At 35.9% G+C, this 22,438-nt stretch overlaps 1 protein-coding gene across 3 annotated transcripts in view; it reads left to right on the plus strand.

The window, feature by feature from the left end:
- The first annotated feature begins 344 nt into the window (after positions 1-344).
- CEPT1 (choline/ethanolamine phosphotransferase 1) overlaps positions 345-22,438 on the plus strand; it is a 36,168-nt gene continuing 14,074 nt past the window's right edge. The window contains exons 1-4 of one of the 3 annotated variants that reach the window (XM_027096270.1): positions 345-464; positions 6,743-7,152; positions 11,328-11,475; positions 13,410-13,551. In XM_027096270.1, coding sequence (XP_026952071.1) covers positions 6,814-7,152; positions 11,328-11,475; positions 13,410-13,551 — 629 coding nt within the window. In that variant the 5' untranslated portion in view covers positions 345-464; positions 6,743-6,813. Of the gene's footprint in view, positions 499-526; positions 546-6,742; positions 7,153-11,327; positions 11,476-13,409; positions 13,552-22,438 lie in introns of those variants that run through there. The other 2 variants (XM_027096269.1, XM_027096272.1) reach the window with 2 other exon arrangements.

Raw genomic sequence — 22,438 nt, forward strand, 5'->3', positions numbered from 1 at the left:
CCCCAAGGCCCCCTCGCAGCCCGCCCGCGGCTCCGGCCAGCACCTGGTCCCTCTCCCGCGCGTCGCACAACGTAGTCTTTGGAGGCAGGGCGAGCTGGCACGCGACTCGCGCGTCCACCGCGGGGGTGGAGGGCTCCCGGCAGCGTCCGCTTCCCTACTCGCCCGATCCCATTCTCTGATATACACCCCTTAGTGGGAACTAGGGCCGGTCCTCATCCCCTTTTTGGCCTACCTTGCTTGAATGTCCCTGCCTGTAAGGACTGCCGGCTCCGGAGGCTGCCGGCAAGACAGAGGCCCCGAAGCGCGCACCCGAGCAGCTAAGCCGGCCCTGGGGCGCGCTCACCACTAGGGGGTGCGCGCTCGCGCCGCCTCCTGTTCCGACCCTATATCCCTTTACGGCAATCGCGAAAGTGTCGTGAACGTGCTGCCGCGGATCAGAGTCACTCAGTCGGCTGGAGGCGGAGGTCTGTTTCCAGGGGTGTGCTTTTGGGGGCCGGGGTAAGGCTGCGGGGCTCGGTCTTTGGAAAACGGCCAGGGTGTGAAGGGTATGTCCGGGTACACGACTCTCAAGAGGGCTGGAGAGATGGCTGCAAGCTCTGGGGTGGGGCATTGGAATACAGCTGTGTATGGACTCGCGCGAGGCAAACGCAGTCCTGCCTCGCGCTCGCTTGTGGGGAGGGCGAGGGGCGACTGCTCCTATGGCCCCGGATGGAGAGATTGATATGGGGCATTGCCAGCGGTAGAGTCCGGGGGCTGCTGTGCTGGGAGTCGGGGTGGGGAAAACCTCGGCGGCCCGGACTGGGCGAGCCGAGGGCGCTGCCCGCGCGGAACCGACCTTGGCTCTCAGGTCCACACCCTCCTGCTCAGGTGCTGCCACGTCCACAAACGTATTACATCCTGTGCCGGATTTGCCTTCCCTTTGGAATACGGTGCTGGTGATTCGTGGCTAGGGCCGCACTTCTTGGTCAGCAACTTTTCTAGAAATTTCAGGATATATTGACAAGCTCTGAGGTTGCCAGCTAGGGCTTATTTCAGCAGTATTCTTGGAAGGAGAAAGGACAGGAGGGTTTGCTAGTCTTTGCCGGTATTCCAAGAATACTGGATGAATGGGATCTTTACGTTTAACTTGTTTTTTCTCCAATTCGGTGCTTGGCGTTTTTGTGTCATTTTTGACGTTTTGCATCATTGGTATTAATATATAATTTTGCTTGAAGTCTCAGTTCATTGATGAATCCTTGTTACGGTAGTAGGCAAATTCATAATTATCTTTAAACAAATGTTAGTGTCTTGTATGTGAACAAAGAATAAAGATTCGGTTTCTACTCTCATACTAGTAGGCATGTGTTCAGTGGAGGTGTTGAATTGACTAACAACCCAAGTAAGACTGGTGAAGGCATTTAGGGCGTAAGGACTTTAGAACCATTGGCGTTCACGTAAAATTCCAGAAATCGAAGTTCTAAAAGCAGTTTGCTACATATTTGTTTTGTGCTGAGCAAAAGCTAGTCAGAAGCCCCTTGTACAACCTGTCTTTACAACCCTGCCATTTAAGAAATAAGCTAGATAAATATGCCTCTTGTATTAACCTGTTCTGACAGAGGTGTCTTTATTTGTTGTCCAGTTAATAGATTATTATTGAATATTTACAATTGTGGTTTCATAACTTCATTCTTCTTCCTCTCCCACACCCAGTCTCTTAAAATTTACGTTATAAACACTATTATATATTTGATATTTAACTGTAAACTTGTTTTATAACCGCAGTTATATTTTATTGCATAGTCAATGTGTTTTCTAGGCAGCAGTAGACTTCTTTAAGCTGGCTAAAGTGCCGGTGATGTTCTTTTTGAGGGTCACGCTGTGCTGTATCTTTCAAGGGAATAGGAAAATAATCCACAAAATGTTAGGCTTTGGCTTTGTTTGTTTCTGGAGGAAGTTGCTTCCTTTTTTTTTAAGGAATGCAAGATTTCACTTCAGCAAAACAGTAGATCTAAATTGTGTTACACAGTACTGTTTTAGCTTCCAAGTCTGCTGAAAAGGCTTTTGTTTTTGCTAACTTGTTCTGTGTATCACTTGTTAGATAATGCTGAATGTAATCCTGTGATCCTATTAGTTTTTTTTTAACTTGCTTTTTATAATTTGCTCTGCCTCCCAAATATTGTTCACCATTAGTATTTTCCTCTAGTCGTGCCATAAAAGTGGAAAGAGCTGTGTAGTCACCAGTTCCTGTGAGAGGACTATAAACATACTGCTGAATCAGCACAGCTCAAAACTTGGAACCCTTAGACATGGGAGGATGGGAATTTGGAATTTCACACTACAGGTTGGATATTGTGTAAGCTTACCTTATGCTCTGCTGAGCAGTTGGAGATTCCTTTTTTAGTGTGATACTTGTCAGGTGTTCCCCAGTGCTGAACACAGGAATAATGTAGGCAGCATGCTATTATCCTCAGCTGCTATAAGCACAGATGTTCTACATCATAGATTTAAGGTCCATGAATTTTGTATAATTTTAGTAAAGGTATTCATTAAATATCTCTGATTTTATTTTTTGTACCTTTGTTGGACTTTTCATATAAATATTCGTGCCTGCACAAAGAAGAATTTGGGTAGACCATATGTGCCCCCTCCTCTGGACTCCCACAACAGTTTGTTCGCAGTATAACTTAGCTGTTTACAAGACTCCCCACCACTACTTTGAGCTTGAGAGCATGGATGGCATATTTCAATCCTTCTGTTTCCTCAAGGGTCTAGAGCAACTAGGTGTTCTTTAAATACTAGATGAACCATATTTGTTCATTGTTCCACAAATAAGTACTGATTACCTACCTAATGTTAGGTATGGTCTGGGATTCTGGGGAAAGAATATTAAGACATGCAAGGCCCTTGCACTCCTGTGTCTTACATACCAGTGTGGGGAAAAGACCAAAAAACAACAACATCTAGCAAAAAAGTTCAAAATGTGGTAAGTGCTATATGAAAGGAGTATCACATTTGAGCCAGGTTATAGCAGAGGAGGGGAATTTGCTGACTACAAGTGGAAAGATTACAATAGGTATAGGACAGTACAATAGGTATAGGATCAGTATTAACATAAACTGAATTCCAGGTGATGAGAATTTTTAAACGTTTAAAATACTCACTTTTACTGTTACAATTTATCAGAACATTTCCTCAGTTAACAAATAGGCTGTGCTACAAAATTATAGGAATCTTTTCAAGTTAATTGATGGCTTTCTATAACATCAGAATAAAATCTTAATTCCTTGCCAAAGTCTATAAACCTCTGCATTGTCTGGCTTTTCAAACTTTATTTTATCCCACTCTTTCATATGGTTTACTACTGCCCCGCCATAGTGATCCCAGAGGTATGAATAAGAAAGATAAGCTCACTCTTGGGTCAGGGCCTGTTCTCCCTTTCTTGGACTGTTCTTCCCCTTGCTCTTGGAATGGCTAGCTCCTTCTCTTCCTCTGAATTTGGTATAAATGCTTCGTCTTCATCGTCTTCAACCACCTTATCTAATAAAATGTGCACCTCAACTATTTCCTGGCTCCATACCTTGTTTTCTCCATAGCGCCCATCACAGTGTGTAATGTTATTTGCTTGTTTACCTTCTTTTAGTTATTTTCCCATTGGACATGGGAGCTGGGACCATGTCTATCTTGTTTACTGCACTCAGATATTGGTTGAATGTGTTTGAAACTTGGAATCCATTTTCTCATAAAAACTTAGGACTGGTGTCTAGGTTTCTAGGCTAACCAGCAATAATTTTAATTTCTTGCATTAATTTTTTAGTTCCTTATAGTGTGGGTAGAAAAATGACATTTTCTCCCCAACCTTTTGGGCATAAGCTTGACGTTAGATAAAAATCTCAAGTGGCTAAAGTAATTTTTGTAATGTTTGTACCTCCTTTCCATATTCCCATCTCACATACTTTTCCTCTTTCTCTCCATAGAGTCTGCTTTTCTATTGTAGCAACCTACACTGTCCTGCTCCCTTGGTATGCTTGCTTTTCACTTGCTGAAATTCAGAAATGCCTCTTTTCTCCTGATACGGTTTTCGTGGCAATAGCCTCCTGGTCTCAGGTGATGGGAGGAAGGAACAGTGGAGATGGATCTGTGGTAGTGACAGCAACCTCTGTGGCTACCTGTTGAAAGCAAAGTAGCTAACTATATATGTCAGTGGCAACATGTATCTGAATTTTTATTTGAAAGCTTGTTACTAATAAGCTTCATGGAGACAGTGTTCCAAATTGAAATATTCTTTTTTTTTAATGTATGAATTATATAATGACTAGATCTAGAAAGGTTTGTCAAAATGTAGATTTTTCTAAAAGAGAAATAGAAGGGAAAAAAAAATCTAGGTCAGAAGGGGAAAACACTTAGAAGGAAGGTATCAGTTTATCAAATAGTCCTGCCAAATGCTCAAACTTAAAACCATTAGGATCAGTTGCTTGTAGCTGTTTAGTGCCAAAAGCAGGCCAGCATCCTCAATATGTCACTTTTTAACTATAGGAGAATGGAACACTGCAATAATAAAATATAAATTGAGTTGGCTAAACTTTTTATTACCATTTTAAGTGGAAATCCATAAGAGCTGATTGATTATAGCTCACCAAATATGAAAATACATCATTCAATTTGACTTTTGAAAATTTGGCTGCTTTATAGTACAGTATTTTGGTGGTTATCAGTCTGTCATTTCATCTAAAATGATTTTGTAACCAGTTGTTTGACATTGTATAAATATTACTTTAAAACAGTTTTAATCGGTTGCTTTTGGTACAGTTGGGTGTGTGGAAGAATTCTTTGAAATAGTAGGAAATTAGCTTTCATTTGACTTGGCTTGAAAATTATTACAATATTTTTATTTCAGAGCACTTCAGTTAAATTGGGGTACTGATGATTCTTTATAGATTTTTGAAAATTTATTTAAGTCAGTTAATGACTACAATAACTATTCTCTAAACCAATTATTGAGATACATGATTGACTGAGGTTTGGGATGCCACTTTAGATCATTCGTGACATTGAAATTTTGGAATTTCTTGTTTTTGGGAATAGAGAGAAGTCATGGGCATGTTTTGCTACCAGGTCCATTGTTGAGATGTCCTAGACCCTGTATCACATTCTGTGTTCCCACAGTGCAGCATTTCCGGGAATTTCATATTGCATTCTGGATAGCTTTCTGCCAGGAGATCAGAGTACACCTGTGTTGGTTCAATGCCACTACCCTTTTAGTTCCATTAAGATTTTCTTTTTTTTTTTCCTTTTTTAATCCTTTTATGGCTTCTCTTCCTGCTCGCTAATCATGAGTTTCCCACAAGATTCTTTATTCTTTTCCTTTTCTCTTCATACTTAATGCCTTCAAGAAATTTTCTACTTTCTAGTCTTTAACTAGACTTCAGCTTCCAAGTTGAAAACTTGAAATTTCTATCTCTTACCCAAATTCCAGTCATTTGATTTTGTCTAAAACATCTCTACTTAAAAGTTGCATGTATGTCTTTCCTACTCTCATCCCGAGATCCCCTCTCACCCACACCCGCCAAAAGCCAAAATAACAAACTGATTTTCCTTCCAAACTCTCCTTTTTGACAGTAGTACCACTAGTCTTTAACTGTTGATTTCTTTTTTCTTCTACTTATTTACCCCTCATATCTAATTCCTAAGTACCTCCTCTTGATTCTTCCTTCTAAGTAGAAATTACTTATAGATTTGACTGTCTTTCATATTTCCATTTTTACCACCCTACTCTAGGCCCTCACCACTTCATACCTTTGATATCACCATACTGATTTTTAAGTGTTAAACTTGTCATTGTTTTCTTACATTGCTTAATAACTTATGATAATTATGTTATTTCTGATCTTTTCGAAGTCAAGTGCAAGTACTTCAGGGATTTAAGGTTTTTTATGAACAGTCATCACTTAATGCAGTTATAGTTTTTTCTTACTACTTCAATTTATCAGGTCACTGCTAACACATAAATGGTGTCCTCTTAAAGTTAATTTTTTTCATTGTTGTTTATCCCCTCCTGGAATATCATTTATATCCCTTTCCACTAATAAGTTTTATCTTTTAATTTAAACAGAAACCTTGTGTTTGTTTGAACCTTACTTACCAGCTGTGTGAGTTTGGACAAGTTAATTAGCCTGTCCGTGCCTTAGTGTCACTTTCTGTAAAAATAGGGATAATTAATAGTCTTTACCTTCTTTGGTTGTTGAGAGGATTAGATGAGTTAATATATAAAACTTGCTTAAAGTGTTTAGTACATAGTAAGTGCTCAATAAATATTAGCTATTCTAAATAAGTATCTAGTTTAAGACCCATTTGATTCAAGTCATTCCTCCACTATTAAGACTAATTTACTAGCTGTCTTTGGGTATGCCTTGGACCTCAGTTTCCATATATGTGAAATGATTAGGTCATTTCTAGGATTTTTTTTCGATTTATACTACTGAAAGTGTGAGATAGAAACAAGAAGATCATGAGCTTCGAAGTCAGGTAAACTATAAGGTAACAGGAAGCATATTACTATTAAAATTTTTAATATTTTTCACTTAAAGGTGAGGTTATATGACTTCTTTTGGCTTACATCATCAATAAGAATTAGAGCTAAAAACAGATCCCTGGTGTTCTGATCCCTGTTTAATATGTAATATTCTGTTACCAGTTTGATTTTTTGTTTAATTTACTGACATTGATATAAATAGTGGCTGATGAATATATCTTTTTTTTCCCCCAGGTAAAGACTATCCACAAAAAGCTATAAAACAAGATAAATTATACTCCCTAAATTAAAAAAAGGCAAGATCCATGAGTGGGCATCGGTCAACAAGGAGACGATGTGGAGATTCTCACCCGGAGTCCCCTTTGGGCTTCGGGCATATGAGTACTCCAGGGTGTGTATTAAATAAATTGTTTCAGTTACCTACACCACCATTGTCAAGACACCAACTTAAGCGGCTAGAAGAACACAGGTATCAGAGTGCTGGACGGTCCCTGCTTGAGCCCTTAATGCAAGGGTATTGGGAATGGCTAGTTGGAAGAGTTCCCTCCTGGATTGCCCCAAATCTCATCACGATCATTGGATTGTCAATAAACATCTGTACAACTGTTTTATTAGTCTTCTACTGTCCTACAGCTACAGAGCAGGTAAGAGGAATTTCTTTAATAACAGATATAAACATTTATTGCATGCCAGAAACCCTATAATTGGGATTTTTAGGTCATTTAACTAAAGGTAAGATAATCTGACAGCTATTTGTCAACTGTTTTAAAGTATCCTATCATATATATCATTAATAAAGCTCATAGCTACAACCTACTTTATATACACTATGCTTATGAGAAACCAGAAGCAAAGTGTGGACTCTGATCCCAGTAGATAAATTAATGTTAGTTGAGACTAACATGTAAAATATTCCTTTAAAATCATTAAGTCTCAATTCTTTAAAAAAGAGTTTTATCCCATTTTTTTTAAAATGGCTAGTAAAGTCTTAGCAAAGTTTAAAATGATCAGAGAGGAAAGTCTGTGGTAGTAAGATGGCACAGCTATAAATCAGTCTTATCAAAAGTATTCTCTTGATTCCAGTAAGAGTTATTGAATATCCCTTTTACCTTCCTGTAAACATATGTGGCTGATAACCTCAGGAGTATCTCTCTTATTCTAAGAAGGCAAAAGAAGTATAAGAAAGAAACAGTATAATGTATTTCCTGCTGTGGTATCCTGCTATGGCTGTCATTAAAAAAAGGGAAGCATGGTACTGCTTACAAAGACTCTCCCTGGGCCTTCTCAAATATAAGTCTCTCCACTGCTATTCCCTCTTTTACTTTCTCTACTCACTTCCTAAAACCAAAACTGAAACTAGAGCCCTTCATCTGAATGGGTAAATTGATGTTTAATTGATTTTAAAATGTTCTTGTCAAAAAGTGAACTGGGTAAATTGATGTTTAATTGATTTTAAAATATTCTTGTCAAAAAGCGAACTAAGGTAGTTAGGTAGATGAAGGAGAATCAAAAACATTTATTGTTCCTGTATTAATCAGAATGATCAGCCACAGGTAAACCAAGGGGATAGAAGGTGATCCTCAACTAAAGCTGTTAAAAGTGACTGAACCATGTAAATCATAATGGCCACAACATTCCTTGTCTTGTTTTAAGCTTGAAGTAATTTTTTTAATGTAGTCTTTTCAGATGATTTTTTGAGATAAAATTATCACTGTTCAATCCTTTATACCTTTCTGTTTTCATTAATTCATTTGTTACCACATATTGCTCTTAAAGTAGCTGTTGAGGGTCACAGTTACCTATAAAACATACTTTATTTTTTGTCTTTTGCCAGATGTTTATTTTCCCCTCACAATTGAATACCTTTATCTTAATTCCTCTTTTACTATACAGGTACAGTTTATACAGATTGTATGGATAAATTTCTGGTTTCCCCTCATTTTCTTAACTGTCTTGCTTTACATCAATCAATAAACTTAAAAATAAACACCAGTACAATTGTTTAAATATGTGCTGGGATTCTTTATCACATTCTTCGAGCTGTTTTACTCTTGGCTTACTTGAGGACCTGACATATACTTCCAGAGGAATCTGGTCCAGATCTCGCACATCTTTAGAGGTATAGAAGAACAGGGAACTGGGTTGGTTCCAGTTGAAGCCTTCTAAGTCCTAAACTAGTTCCAGGATGGGGATCAGGGAGTGAGAGCAGGGTGGAGGGTAGCTTGGCCACGAATGGTCATTTATTCAACACCCAGAGTATACCAGGCACCGTGTTCCCTATAATACTTTTCCTCATCCTCTCTTCTTAAGTGATTTGGAATTATTAGAGTAACCTTAGAATTAGTTACATCTTTGGGGAAACTTCCAGAATAGGAACTACACTAATCACAGAGAACTTTTCAGAATGCTGCTGGGAGGACTCAAGGTGGAATATGACTGTACAGTAATAATTCCCTGATTGATATATTCAGTGTATCAGGCTCTTAACCCAGCTGAGACCAGACTGGCTCCTGAATGAGAAGGCTTTCTTCTTAAAACACCTATGAGAGTTGTGAAATAATGGAAACAAGGAAGAAATATATAAATATTAGTTTAGTGTTCTACAGATTCACCGGAAGAAAGAAAAGTCCAAAGATAAGAAGGCTTTGCTCTCTCTTATATATGTAATAACCATCTTGCTGTTTTCTAGGATTATGTATATACTAATACTTGAAGTTGTCTCTGTTCCAGAGTAACACTTTTCTCCATTAAAATCCTAAAACCGCCAAGAAGTTCCTTGTCCCCTAAAGCAGTACTGTTCAATAGAAATTTCTGTGATGATGGTAGTGTTCTGTGTCTGTGTTGTCTGATACGGAGGCCATAGATACTTCTGGCTGTTGAACACTTGAAATGTACCTAGCAACTGAGGAACTGAATTTTTGGTTTTATTTAATTTTAATGAATTTAAACTAAAATAATCACAGATGGCTGGCTAATGGCCATTATAGGACATTATAGGACAGCTCTAGAGAGTTACTGGATTCCTCTAAGAGTAAGAAGCAGTAGACCCAAAGTCTAGAAAGGTAGAGTTCTTAGTCTCATAAGATAAATCACTTAGTCCAGTGTGCTGGCATGTAAACTATGGTTACATAACCACAGTTATTGTTTTCCAGGTTGGTAACTCGAGCCTGGGGGAGGTATGTACGATGATCCTTTTAGCAACCTCAGTGTTTTAAAATATGAGATTCCAAGAAAACATTTAAGAGAAGATCTTTACCTTTAATAACTGAGATCTAAATAGACCTCTGTCAGAGAGATACCTCTTTGCAGTGCAGAATATACTGAATATTTTTTGCAGCTCTGAGTAGTTTTAATTTGCAGCCCTGAGCATTTAATATGGTTAACTTGATAACCAATATCTGAGAAATATCTTGTGGTTATAAAATTTTTTTCGTGGCCTGGACATGGGAAAATAGTAAAAAGTGATGCAAAACACTCTGACACATTCTTACGGAGAACAGACCAAATAGAAGCTCTCCTTTTTTATTTATTTATTTATTTATTTTATTTGTTTTTGGCTGCATTGGGTCTCTTGCTGCACACAGGCTTTCTCTAGTTGCAGCGAGCGGGGGCTACTCTTCATTGTGGTGCGCGGGCTTCTCGTTGTGGTGGCTTCTCTTGTTGTTCAGTACAGGTTCTAGGTGCACGGGCTTCAGTAGTTGTGGCAGGCGGGCTCAGTAGTTGTGGCTTGTGGGCTCTAGAGCACAGACTCAGTAGTTGTGGTGCATGGGCTTAGTTGTTGCTCCGCAGCATGTTGGATCTTCCCAGACCAGGGCTCGAATCCGTGTCCCCTGCATTGGCAGGCAGATTCTTTACCACTGCACCACCAGGGAAGTCCCAAAGCTCTCTTCTTTTAGTTCACTACATTTAAATTCAATATTAGTGGTTCAGTTTCTGTCTGGGAAAAGAGAAACCATTCCTTGAAAATGTGACCATAAATATTTGAAAAATAATATAAGCACTCTGTCTAGTAAGTAGATCATTATTTTCCTAGTGTTGTTTCATGGAACATTGAAGAGATGCCTAGAGCCCATGCTCCGCAACAAGGAAAGCCACCGCAATGAGAAGCCTGCACACCACAACAAAGAGTAGTCCCCGCTCGCCGCAACTAGGGAAAGCCCGCCCACAGCAACAAAGACCCAACACAGCCAAAAATTAAAAAAATAAATAAAATAAATAAATTTATAAAAAATAATAAATAAGTTACATGCTCAAATAAGTTTGGGAAATGGCAGCATGTTGTAACCTCCTTGAATATGCACAATAGGCATTAGTGAATAATCACAATATGCATTAGCAATCTGAAGGGCTGGAAGAAGTCCAGCAATTAAGAAATCTGTTTAACATTGTTTAATCCAATGTTTCCCAAGTGAGTTTAGCATGGAAATTTTATTTTCGTGTAATACCTATAAGCGTCTTGAAAGATACAATTTGGGAAAAACTGTACTGGGTTATTCATTAATTGATTCGTAGAATCTAAATGTTAGGAGAGATCTTATAGAAGTTACCTAGCCTAATCTCTCATGGGATTTCTGTATTATCCCTGTGAAGTAGTTATCCAGCATCTGTTTGAGTACTCCTACAAAGCAAGGAATTTTAATTCTCTTATAATTCTGATTGTTTACAGAAGTTTTTCATTATGTAGCACCTGGATCTTCTCTCCCATAGCCTCCAACGTCTCTGAAAAATGAAGATAAAATATCTGCAAGTAAAAATATATTAGCCAGATACAGTAATTAATATGTCTTATTACTCTTGCTTTTCTTATTTTATTTCACAGGCACCTCTGTGGGCGTATATTGCTTGTGCATGTGGCCTTTTCATTTACCAGTCTTTGGATGCTATAGATGGGAAACAGGCAAGAAGAACCAATAGCAGTTCTCCTTTGGGAGAACTTTTTGATCATGGGTGTGATTCACTATCAACAGGTATTGTTGATTTTTTAATATTAATGATTAGCAGAGTTAAAAGGAATATGATAAACAGTGATAATAAGATAAATAAGAGGTTCCTGGTGTTATAATAGTTATCAGAGTAAGTGGTTTTTTGTATTACAAGTTTTAATATTTTCAAAAATATAAATCTGGTTAATATTTGTTCATTATTTGGTGGTATTGGGAAATTTAGAAATTAATTTCTACTTAAGTTATTTTTAACCCTATATATTATTGTTTTGACACCTGTTGTTTTGAAATTCTAAGGGCATAATTGTTATCATGGAAAAATCTCATAAATTATAGATGAGAGTTCAATAATGCGAGACTAGGAATTTGTAGTCTTTATATTTAAATGGACGTTATGTAGACATGTAAAATTACGTTGTAGACTTGGAGTATAACCGTGATAATGGGCTTGGATGAAAAGACTAGAAAAAAATACACTAAGGTGCTAGCAATAGATAAGTTACTATAATTAGATTATATGTGTTATGTCTTTATTTGTACCATTTAAAAAATAATATTTCGGTAGTTTTTTAGAGGGGAAAAAAGAAATTTAGAAATTAAGTGACAGTTTCTAACTAGTCTTCCTTTGAAGAAATCCCCTCACCCTGACTTCCCACCCACCCCCAACACACACACACTTATTTTTTATTTAGCAGCTCAGTTGGTTGCTTGTCATTTGTCATAGCATTTAAAATATTTTAAAAGAAGCAAACAAAAACCCTTGATGGTTTTACCTTGTGAACTCAGATTCACATACGTAGGTGTATGTTAAAATCATTGTTTCAGTGTATCCTGACAGCAGCTTGCTTAGTAGAGGGGAAGGAACAGCTAAGCTCTTATAAAGGCTAGTTGGGCATCTTGAAAGGCTATTATAATTTAATTAGTTGGCAGCAGAATGATAGGTGTCCTGTTTTTTAAGTGATAGTCATTTTTGCATTAGTAGTTTGAGTTCCAGACTTTTATAGGAAGTCCTCTTTTTTTCATGTATATTACCCATAATGAAATCTGCTAAATAAGAAAAGACAGCTATCTATCTAAAGCTAGTAGGTCCCTTTGTGAATTATCTAGGCCTTTTGTTTTTCTTTCTTTTTGACCTTCTGCCTTGTAATTTTTCACTGCTAACTGGTATTATAGAGTTGGGGGAATACAGACATACCTCAGAGATATTGTGGGTTCCGTTCCAGACCACTGCAATAAATATTGCAATAAAGCGAGACACACAAATTTTTTTGGTTTCCAATGTATATAAATGATATTTTTACACTACACTTTGGTCTATTAACTGTGCCAGTAGCATTATGTCTGAAAAAACAATGTACATACCTTAATTAAAAAATACTTTATTGCTAAAAGAATGCTATCATCTGAGCCTTCAGCAAGTTGTAATCTTTTTGCAGTAGTAACATCAAAGATCACTGATCAGAAATCATCATGACAAATATCATAATAATGAAAAAAGTTTGAAATATTTTAAGAATTACCGAAATGTGACACAGAGATAACTAAGTGAACAAATGCTGTTGGAAAAAAAAAGGCACTGATAGACTTGCTCAATGCAGGGTTGCCATAAACCTTTACCTGGTTAAAAAAAAAAAAAAAAAAAGGACAGTATCTGGAAGCATAGTATCTGCAAAGTGTAATAAAATGAGATATGCCTGTACTCCAAAAAATGCTAAAGTATTTTAGTTGCTTTCAAGAAGTTTGGTTCCACTAAGTGGTGTAGTGAAAGAAGAGATCAAAATTACAGGGTAAATGATAATGTAAAAGATGATATCCTACTTTCCTGTTTGCATAGATAACTGAGAGAAGATTGTACGTTCACAGCATGTTTTCTTTTTGCCTCATGTAAAATCATTTCCAGCTCAGTTAATGTTTGTTATTCAGATTTTTCAGTTTTCATTATGATCTTTCTTTTTCAGTTTTCGTGGTTCTTGGAACTTGTATTGCAGTGCAACTGGGGACAAACCCTGACTGGATGTTTTTTTGTTGTTTTGCTGGGACATTCATGTTCTATTGTGCACATTGGCAAACATATGTTTCTGGAACATTGCGATTTGGAATGTAAGTAACACTTAATGGTGATTTTGTTTTCTCTTTCAAATATGTAGAATGTTGCTTATAGGTATTTGAGTATTAGGACTTGATTAAATCACTAGTTCAGTAAATAAAAGACGTTTAAAACTCTCGTTATTTAGCTACTATGTAACGGTCTCAATCATGTGTCCTTCTGTCACACTTTTTAAAAGGAAATATTAGAACCTCCCAACCAATATTTTTAAAGTAACATGAAAAACAGTAGGCCCTTCACTCATATCCACTGTATTTCCCTCAGACAAATTCATTTTTCTTTCTTCCCACTGTTATTCACCTTAACACTATGTTTTACTTTGACACATGAAAATGTATTTTCAGGAAAGAAAAGATAGTTTATGAAAGCAAAGAGCAACTCTTATCTCCAAATATCATAGCTTAATTAGATTTTATTCTTTTCACATCGTTTTATTTATGAATCTATAAATATCTAAGCTCTTAATAATTTAGTGGATATGAGCACACCATATAGATTACTACTGCCAACAAAATGGCTAACAATTTAAAAAATGAAATAGAAACATTCTTCAAACTCCGAAGTGAATAGTTCCTACGTGGTGATTAGTACTTTTCCGTAAATATTAATGAGTAAACCAGTCTTGGAACAATGTTAAGGATGGAATTCACCAACTGGTGTTTAATTAAGTATCACAGATCCTATTTACACTGCTTAAGTTAGTCTTTTATTTTTTTCACGGTGTAGGATTAAAAGATAACTTGAGAAAAGACTCTGAAAACTTCATGGAATATCAAAATAAAAATCTTGATGTCAAATAATAGGAGAATATCTTAACCTAATTTCTCATTAAGGCAAATAATTAATGAATTTTAAAATTTTAGATCACTGATAAACTTAGTTTTCTAGGCCTTGAAAAAGCCAGAATGCATAGAAATTTTTAGCTGTTCCCTACAAGTTCACTTCAGGTGATTTTTGCTAACCTTATTTAAATAGAATTTAAGATGTTCTTATGACAGTAAATGAATAATTATTAATACTTTGGATGTTAACTAAAAGACATGTCTTGGAAGAGTTTAAAGATAAAAGGATTTAGAGAACATGTTTAAGGCACATCTCAAGTGACAATAGTGGACATGAGTGTCCAGTTGAAAACTGTATGCCTGTGCATTCATCAGCAGTTTATAAAATGATCTATGCTCAGAAAATATTGAAGATATCTGATATTAGAAAAGAGCAGTAATCGAAAATATTATATGCAGATGTTTTTCCTCAATATTTTCATAGCCTTTACATTATCTCAGTAATGTTTTCATAGTTTTTTTCTGCTTTAGGTAAAAACCACAAATTATGATAGACTTCTAGGATCACTTGGTTTGTCCTAATTCAGTTTTAATTGTTTGTGATGTTACTGTTTTCAAAAATAGCAGAATTTGTAGTATCTGTTTTTCACATAGTTTATGTTTCATTGGTTATTATCTCACAGTTAACTTTCAAACCCTTATTTTGGAAGCTTATCTAGCCCTAACTTATTTTCTTTCCCTTTCAAGTAAAGCAGCACCAGCTACATGGTGTAGGAACTGAAGGAAGGAAAGAAAATGAACTGTGGAAGCAAGGGAAGAGTTAAATAGACAGTGTTTTTAGCAGTGATTTGCTATCACAACTTTCTTTTTGCCGGTCTTAAAATTTCCCTTGCAGTGTATTCCTTTGATGAAACATATACTTGAAGAACTGAAAGCAGTTCTATATTGTTAAATCATAAGATGCTTATAGGAGTGTGGCAGGAGATAAGGCTGGAGAAGATCCAGAAAATTGAGGGCCTTCTATGTCCTGCTGAGGGCTTTTTATCCTGAATCTATTGAGAACCTTTGCAGGACCTAAAGCAGGGAAATGACAAAAGTACCTTTTGGAAATACCAGTCTAGCAACAATTTGGAGGGTGAATTGGAGTGAGCTGTGACAGAAGTAAGAAGATACCTTAGGAGCCATCAGCATAATTAAATGTGAGGAACAATGAAATCTGAACTAGCACAATGACAGTGCTATCGAAGAGAAAGGGATAGGTTGGAGAGAGACTTAAGAGGTAGAAACTGTAGGACATAGTCTGTATTTGGTTATGGAGAATGAATGAGAGAGCAGAGACTGGAATGACTCCCAGTTCCCCTCCTTGGGTGGTTGGATGGAAGGTGGAGAAAGGCCCTGCAGGGAGAGGAACCTATTCAAAGGAATAGTTTTATCTAGAACACGTATGTGAGGGATTTTAGACATCCAAATAGAATGAGAATAGCAGAAAACAGAGAGAGCAAGCCTAGAAAGAAGCCCATGAAAATTATTGAACAGCCAGAGTAGGAGGAGGCATACCAGAATGAAAAGCCAGTAGAGGGATGAATTTCAAAAGAGAACAATGCTAAATGCTGCCAAGACTCAAAATGAGGCCAGACTGTAGGGAACAGAAGTGAACAAAATAAATAAGCACACAGTTAATACAGGTTACTTATAAAATGTGTAGCTGGGATGGGAAGGAGCAAGGTATCAGAGGAGCAAACATGGGCTCAAAGGAAGAAGGGGTTTGTATTTTTAATGGGAAAATTTTGAACATACAGAAGAAACTGACTTAGAAAAGAGATTGAAGACACCTGAAGAAAGGGGGGTGATTTATCGAGCTTAGACTGCTAAAAATGCAGGACCCAAAGGAGTAGAGTATCAGGCAGTTGGGACTAGATTAGGAGCACACTCTCCCTCTGAAACTGTAGTGCTTCCTTACAATGGTGTGGAAAAATATCTAGAAATATCGAGACCAGCTGGACTTAATTTCTCAGTTTAAATTAAATATTTGTATTGTAAAGGATTTTTTTTAATCGACTTTATTTATTTATTTAAATTGGCCGCAGCTTGTGGAATCTTAGTTCCCCCGACAAGGGATCGAACATGCGCCCTTGGCAGTGAAAGCATGGAGTCTTAACCACTGGACCTCCAAGGAATTCCCTAAGGGATTGGTTTTGATTTGGGAAAACTGTATACAGTTTTATGAAATCTTGCATCCACATTAAAGCAACACCGAATTTAGTTATTTTTAAAATTAAAAGCAAGCTACAACCTTCATAGAAATATACTGCAAGTGCTTTACATTTAAGGAAATATTTATCAGAATACCAATGTAATGGAAGCATATGGAATAATATAGATATTTCTAAAGTAGTTTTAAAAATGCCATTTTAGATTTCACCTTTTTTTTTTTTTGCGGTACGCGGGCCTCTCACTGTTGTGGCCTCTCCCGTTGCGGAGCACAGGCTCCGGACGCGCAGGCTCAGCGGCCATGGCTCAGGCCCAGCCGCTCTGCGGCATGTGGGATCTTCCCGGACGGGGGCACGAACCCGTGTCCCCTGCATCGGCAGGCGAACTCTCAACCACTGTGCCACCAGGAAGCCCCAGATTTCACATATTTTTTTTTAAGAGCAGATATAATAGGCAGATGTATAGTAGCTTAAATATCGAAGTAAAGTTTATACGTGTGGAAGAGAAAGTCCAAATTTTATTTATTTAATTAGGAAAGGTCAATTCTCAAATATAATTTGAGAAAAGAAATTTTTAAAAATCACTTGCGTTTTGTTCCTCCTTAGGGGAAAGCAGCCTTAGGCATCTTGGGAATTTTATTTTAAAACATTTTTATTTTAATTGTTTTATTTTGATATTTATACACGAGTGACAAAAAAAATCATGAGGTTTCTTAATATATATACAATAAATCCAGGTTGTTATATGTTTAATAACCTTATAAAATAGTATATTTACCAAAGAAGAAATTTTGTTTGTTTTTCTTAGTCTCCTAGTGTCCCTATTTTTAGTTAAGTGTGCTTGCACAAAAATTGGCATAATAATTTATCCATAACTAAATAATTTTCATTCACAGTCAAGTATTGTGAAAAAACCAATGTGGTTTGGATACTTCTTCCCTGAAAGTATGAGCTATATCTTTGTTCTGATTACTAAAATCTGATTTGCTAAAAGCTGCCTTGCACAGAGAATATCAGTACCTGTCACAGCTAGACAGACCTCTGTCCTGACAGTGCTTCTGGACTGAGTAAGTAGAGGGCTGATGGAGATGGGTACTGCTCATGGGGACCTTCCAGACACAGCTTAGACCTTTAGGATTCTTACTAGCCTGGATGTGAAAAACTGAGGGAGGGATATGGGCTTAGAGGCTAGAACTGCATAGAAGGATTGGGTTAGTGGAAGAAGAGAAGAATTACGAGTTGAAGCTCATTTGTAAACATTTGTAAAATATTCTTTTAATGTTTATGGATTATATTAAATGGAAGAGTTCACATTTCTTAAGACCTAAACCCTCTATATCCAGATACTTTTAAATATATAACTTGTAGATGTATGTATAGAATCATTTTTATAAATTAAATGCTTAGAAACCCTAAACAATCTACAATAAGACTATATTTCTGTAAAACATAGGTCTTAAAAAATCTTACACACTGTGAAAGGTAAAACTCTTAAGTTATCGTTTCAGAAAAAAAATACTCTTGTTATCTTTTTGGGAGAGAATAAAAGAAAGGAATTATAATAGATTGAACTCAGGCCGGTGTGTCTTGCCTCAAGTGTTATCTCCAAATTATCTGTATATCAGTTTGGGCAAGGCCCATGACTTTTGTGGGCCTCATTTCCCAATTTGTAACATAAGAGTTTTGGATTACATGATATCTAAGGTTCCTTCTGAGAGTCTATTACTTTTACAGATATTATTTCTACTGTGCTTATTATTTATAGTTATAGCAGGCAGAGTATCTTCACTTTATGACATTTTTCAATTCATGCATCTAGGGTTTCACATTTACATTAGCTAAAAAGCCTGCCACCAACATTTATTCCTATGTAAGTAAATAACTTCTGGCTTTTTCTTTTCTGTAGTTAATTGAAAAAAGTTAATAGGCTGTGTATTTACTAGTAGTGTGACAAATCCAGTTCATCTTCATATCCAAATAACCTCTAAAGAATAAGTATTCAAAGACCTCCTACTTCCAAGTAATTAAAAACTGTTGTCTGTTATATTGGGTTGGCCAAAAAGTTTGTTCGAGTTTTTCCGTAAGATGTTATAGAAGACCCCGAATGAACATTTTGGCCAACCCAATACGTAATCCACTTTCTGTGGATTAAGAATTAGGAAATTTCCTATATATAAAATAGATAAACAATAAGGTCCTACTGTATAGCACAGGAAACTATATTCAATATCCTATAATAAACCATAATGGAAAATAATATGAAAAAGAATATATGTTATATAACTTATCTATTTATAAAGTATGTTATATAACATATACATACTATATATACATATTATGTTATTTTATATATACATATTATATTTTATTAACTGAATCACTTTGCTACACACCAGAAACTAACACAACATTGTAAATCAACTATACTTCAATAAAAAATAAAAGAATTAGGAAGCTTCCTACTAAATTGCTGTATAGGATCTGCCTATCTTTAAATGTTTAAGATTTATCGCATGAATTATTAAATACCAGAGATTTTCCTTTTAGTTTCTAGTTTACCTGTTTTGTTTTGTTTTTTTCCTCAGCAATGATTCATTCATTTGGACTCTGACCATTTAAATTTTATCAAATTATTATAGATAATATCCTAAAACAACTACAGCATTTGTATTAATGTAAAACCTAGATTGTAGTTTGAACTCTCAGATCATCAGGTAAAATCATGGACCTCTTTCTATCTCATTAGCATTCCTCAGTTCTTAATTTTGATTATGTAGTTTTTATTTGAAGCCTGTTCTATACTGCTACTCTATTTCTGTCACCATTGAATTGGATGTTTTAGCTATTTTTACGACTAATAAACTAATCCAATATAGTAGAGAGTTATAATGCTGATGGGGAATTAAGGGAAGAGAAAGGAAAAATGATAAGATTCTTAGACTAGAAACAGGAAACAGGATAAGGAAATGGCCAATTTGATTTTTGCTGTGGCCATATCAAAAGAAGTCATACTTTCACTTTCCCTCTTGCCCCTTCCACATCCATGTGGTAATTTTACTGAAATAGCAGAGGTAGGAGCAGGATGAGGTGTGGAGAAGTGAAGGGTATAAGATGATTAGCGGTTTTTCAAGCACATAGATAGATGACTGTCCACTGGGGCTTCTGGGAAGCATTTCTATCCACAGGGAAGTCTGGATAGGTTCTGGCACTGAGGGGACCTATGTCACAGACAGTGTGATTATTTAGCGAGTAGTATTCACCATTCCTAGGTAATTAAGAATTGACTGCATTTTTAGTTCCAGTGTTTCCAGCTGCCTATTTATGAGTCATTTATTCGGTGTATTACAGTTTTAAATTTTAAACTTTTATACTGTTTTGATTTGGGTAAGAAGTATACCTGTATGCATAAGGATAGTAATTGTACTGTATAAATTGTTTCATTGAATCTTTAGATGTCTTTATAAGGAGAATGCTACATTTTAAATCTATTTTTGCTACCTTGTTTTAGTAGGGCTCTTTAGCAAAAGCTCTGAGTAAAGTTATTTTGAAATGTTTGTTTCCTTATGCATAGATTCGATGTTACAGAGTCCCAGATCATAATTATAATATGCCAGCTTCTCACAGGAACCCTGGGTCCTTGGTTCTGGAACTTCACGGTAACTGCTAGAATATTCATGCTGTCCAGTGAACAATGGCGTGAACTCAATAAAGACAGCACCTTTGTCATGCACAGAGTAATTTAAAAACAAAAATTCAAGTTTTCTTGTGGTATTTCACAGACAAACAGGTTATTAGAAAACAAATAATTTTAAGATATAGGGCAATAAAAATCCACCCTATTAAACAAAATTTTTTGAAATATAATATTTCTGGTGATTTGATGCTAAAAACAATTCTCTCTCCCATTTACCTACTGTACCTGGTAACATTTTTGCTCTGAAATATTTTTGAAACAAATACCTTTCCACCATTAAACAGAACTTTTTGGTATTTACATTTTTAACAAAATAAAGCAAGCAGAGTTTTCCTTAGATAGGTTAGTTGAGAGGACTCTTTATAGTAATGTAGGAAAAATTCTGTTTATTCTCTTAATATTCTTTAAGAAACCTGGTACTAGTTTTTCTGCTTCTATTAAATGATCTTGGTTTTAAAAAAATAAAAAATTTAATGTTAGAAGCTATTCTCACTTCTATTTGTTTTGTTTACTGTTTTCCTCTCTTAGTTGTGCTTTAAAAACTAAGTATTCTTAGCTTTTCATGTTACTGTAGTTATTCTTTGAACACCCTCCTTTTTCTGTTTTGTTTTGGTAAATACCTATTTCCTTAATTAATGCTAAGAGAGGAAGTAATAATATCTTTTTTCTTTCATATTAGAATTGTAATTTTGGCCTTATGACTTTTGAAAGTTTAAAAAGATTTATTAAGAAATGGTTTCCCAGTGGAATTTTCCAGAATCCTTCACACTTTAGTATGATAAGGTTTATTTACAAGAAAAATAGATTTTTTTAAAAATTTTGCAGTTTAGGGAGTATTGGGGAACTGTTCATATTACAGATCATTCTATCAATACAAGGCAGCATTAGGTTTTGTGCATTGAGTCCCCATACCCAAACATGCTTCAATAATATGATAGAAATAGTGAGTCTCTAATAGCAGTTCTTTCTGAAAGGTATCTTGTTGCATTATAAATCCAGTTATTCAGTGGTAGTAATGATGGCTTTGGGGACAAATCAATAGTGAGGGATATCCTACATCATGTTTTCAAATAAACTTGGAATATGGAGTATACTAAAAAGTACTATAGGCATGTTTTAGGAGCAAAACTAAAGCCATTTTCAATTGAATTTACAATGTATTGGCATAATTATTTGTGGGATTCCCACCTAGAGTAGAATAATATGCATAGCTCAGGATGTGTCATTCTTTAGCACTCCTTTACACTTAACCTGTTTCTGGTACTTTCTCCAAAGACCTGAAGCTTTATGCTCACTGCAGTTGTCTAGATTTATAATTTTTGATAGCTCATTTATTAATATTAATTAAACTTACAAAAGGTTTTTTTCCACCAATGTTCTTAAAGAAATTAATAGTCAGGATACTATTATTTACCTTCACCTTGTCTGTCTATGATAACAAAGTACCCTCTGTTTATAGAACCCTTCCTATTAAAATGTTTCTAGAACTAAAGCATTTTAACATCTTGAAAAATGTTTTGGAAATACATTTTTTCTTCAGATATATTGTCTTCACTTTTATCAGTTGCTAACTTGCAGAGATTTTCCTTTGCTTTTAATGTGTGTTGCTTTAACTGATTTGGTCATTGAAATGAAATTGTCAGATGTACTTTCTTTTTTCTTTACAAAGTCAGAGGAAAATATAAGCTTCAGAAAGAGTTGTTCTTTGTAATTTGTCTCCAAATTATTTTAATTTATTAGCATCTAAACTTCCTGTGTTAGCTATTGCCTGTGGTATTCTGCCATTTTAGGGAAAACTGTGTTAGAATGCAAGAACCTTCATCCTGAAACATACAGACATCTTAGTGATAACAAGTTAAAAACGTATGACAAATGTTTGTCCCAGCTGATTAGCAGACTAAAAATTAGAAGAGTTTTAGCACTGTGTAGGAACAACACTAATTCCTTTCAAGGCTCTGCCACTTACCATTTCTGTAACCTTTGAAAAGTCACTTACCCTATCTGACCAGATTTCCTCATCTATAAAATGGTGGTAATATTTCCTACCTCCTAGGATAGTTGTAAAGATTAAAAGAGTAAAACATGTTATGTGCTGACTACAGTGCTTGTCATAGTGTTTATTATCATTATTGTTACATTTTAAGACCTGTGTTAGTAATTCCCAATAATTTCCAGATTTCTTTCAAAATTGATT

The sequence above is a fragment of the Aethalodelphis obliquidens genome, unplaced genomic scaffold (genome assembly GCF_003676395.1).
Source record: "Aethalodelphis obliquidens isolate GAN/ISIS:26980383/991018 unplaced genomic scaffold, ASM367639v1 scaffold100, whole genome shotgun sequence".
Taxonomy (NCBI): domain Eukaryota; kingdom Metazoa; phylum Chordata; class Mammalia; order Artiodactyla; family Delphinidae; genus Aethalodelphis; species Aethalodelphis obliquidens.